Source organism: Penaeus monodon, chromosome 37 (assembly GCF_015228065.2).
Source record: "Penaeus monodon isolate SGIC_2016 chromosome 37, NSTDA_Pmon_1, whole genome shotgun sequence".
Classification (NCBI taxonomy): Eukaryota; Metazoa; Arthropoda; class Malacostraca; order Decapoda; family Penaeidae; genus Penaeus; species Penaeus monodon.
The window spans coordinates 31,479,163-31,481,662 of NC_051422.1; the positions used below are offsets into that span (position 1 = coordinate 31,479,163).

Below are 2,500 nucleotides of genomic sequence, written 5' to 3' on the forward strand. Positions count from 1 at the left end.
GGGGGGGGGAGGAGTGAGGGTGTGTTGGGGGGAGTAGAGAGGGAGGGGGAAGAGGTGGGGGAGACGTTAGATCGGGGAGAGGTGGAGGGGGGAAGTAAGGGAGAGGGGGAGGTGCGTGGAGGAAGGAAGGCAGGGGGTGATGTGGTTGGGAGGGAAATGAGGGAGTGGGGGAAGGGAGAGGGAGGGAGGTGGAGAGACAGGAGGAGGAAACGGAGGGAAGACGAGGAAGGGAAGTGGGGCTGAGTAGGCGAGAAGGGAGAGGCGGAGGAGGGAGTGAAATGAGGGAGGGAAGGTGCTAAGGCGGCGGAGATGCAGAGAAAGGGGGGGGGGGAGTGAGACAAGGGAAGGCGAGATGGAGAGAGAAAGAGGGACGGAAGAAGGAGAGGGAGTGAAGAGACAGGCACGAAGAGAGGGAAGGGGACAGAGAGGAGAGGGTCGTGGAGTGGCAGGTCGTCGGAGTCGTAGCGCGGCGCTGACACGTCTTTGGTCGTGTCCGCGCCGTTGCGAGCTGCTTGAATGAGACTATAAAGGAAGGGAAGGGGAGGGTGAGCTCCCTTCCTCGTTCCCCCTATTCCTCCCCCTCCCCCCATCATCCCTACCCCCCCTCATTCTTCCTCCACCTCCCTCCTTCCTTCCCCTTCCCCCTCACCCCCACCTCACCCCCTCCCGGGTCTTCCTCTCTCCTTACCCCTACTCCATCTCTCTCTTTCCTTCCCTCCCTCACTCCTCACTCCCCCGTCCCTCTTACTCCCTCCTTTCCTCCCCCCCTCCCCCCTCCCTCTCCTCCATCCCCTTTTCCCCTTCCATCCATCTAATTTTCCTCTCACTCCCCTCCATCAATCTCCTCTCCTCCATTCTCCCTCTCGCTTCACTTTTCCCACCTATTCCCCTTCTCGTTATCTCCTCTTCTTCCTGATTTGTCTGATCCTTATCCACTTATCCCCCCCTTTCCTATGCCTCTTCTCCATTATAACATTGGTGAAGGGCTCGTCTCTTATCTGTTTGATGCACAAGAAGGGACTTTGCACTTGATGGCAACGTGCAAGAAGAGGAAATTTGCACAATGAAGAAATATTCACGAGATGGGACCTTGGAGGCAACGTGCACAGGGAAGGAAACTGCACGAGGAATGAATTAGTACAAGACGGAACTTTGCACGAGAAGGGACTTTGCAAAAGGGAAGGAATGTGCACAAGGAAGCAAGCTGCACAAGGAGGGAATTTACACAAGAAGGGACTTTGCACATGGAGGCAATGTGTACACGGAAGGAAGCTGTGCAAGGAGGGAATTAGCACAAGATGGGATTTTGCTCACGGAGGGACTTTGCACAAGGAAGGTATGTGCACAAGAAAGAACCTTAAATAAATATTTTAACAGACAATTATGATGACTCTGACGGTGACAAAGAGCAGTAACCTCGACAGTCAAAACGAATTCCTCGCTTCGGTTGGGGCGGAGGAGAAGGGCATCAGAGGGGGATCAGGGACCCGCGGGGTACGGTGGGGGGGGGGGGTCGTGTTCTTGACATTTTCGATTAAGGGCTGCTTGTCTAGGTACGACCCCGGGCTCGGAGGCGACGGCACTGTGGCGGCGACAGTGCGGTCGGCGCGCAGGTGTGGGGGCGATGGAGTGATAAATGGCGGCGGCAGTAATGACTTCTTCCGGGGGATCGGCACGGGCGCGGAGGGCGGGGGGGCTCTCGAGGGCGGCTCGCGAGGGCGGCTCGCGAGGGCGGCTCTCGAGGGCGGCTCGCGAGGGCGGCTCTCGAGGGCGGCTCTCGAGGGCGGCTCTCGAGGGCGGCTCGCGAGGGCGGCTCGCGAGGGCGGCTCGCGAGGGCGGCTCTCGAGGGCGGCTCGCGAGGGCGGCTCGCGAGGGCGGCTCTCGAGGGCGGCTCTCGAGGGCGGCTCTCGAGGCCGGCTCGCGAGGGCGGCTCTCGAGGGCGGCTCGCGAGGGCGGATCGCGAGGGCGGCTCTCGAGGGCGGATCGCGAGGGCGGCTCGCGAGGGCGGCTCGCGAGGGCGGCTCTCGAGGGCGGCTCTCGAGGGCGGATCGCGAGGGCGGATCGCGAGGGCGGCTCGCGAGGGCGGCTCTCGAGGGCGGCTCGCGAGGGCGGCTCTCGAGGGCGGATCGCGAGGGCGTGCGTCTGCAATGTTGCAATGTGGAAGACGTGCGGGTAGAAGACGACTTTGAGAGGTGTGAATTCATCGTCCCCAAAAGTTCTTATTGTTGTTTTTTTTGTTAATTTGATCTTTTTTTATATCTCTGTAAAAATGTGTTTATATGCGCGCCCGAAAGTGAGTGTGTGTGTGTGTGTGTGTGTGTGTGTGTGTATGTGTGTGTGTATGTGTGTGTATGTGTGTGTGGGGGGGGGGGGGGAGCATTTGTGTCTTACATATTTTCAAATCCTAAAATGCCTGGAGTTCATGTATAGTTCAGTCCGTCCGGCTTGCAATATTGTGCATGCATATTAAAGAAGCTTTAGTGGCAGTCAGCCTTTACTT

General features: G+C 58.8%; 1 protein-coding gene across 1 annotated transcript in view; it reads right to left on the minus strand.

Annotated features, from left to right (window-relative positions):
• Positions 1 to 1,479: 1,479 nt before the first annotated feature.
• Positions 1,480 to 2,500, minus strand: part of LOC119596266 (uncharacterized protein KIAA0754-like) — a 4,003-nt gene continuing 2,982 nt past the window's right edge. Inside the window, exon 3 of the mRNA XM_037945430.1 lies at positions 1,480 to 2,218. Coding sequence (XP_037801358.1) covers positions 1,480 to 2,218 — 739 coding nt within the window. The remainder of the gene's footprint in view (positions 2,219 to 2,500) is intronic.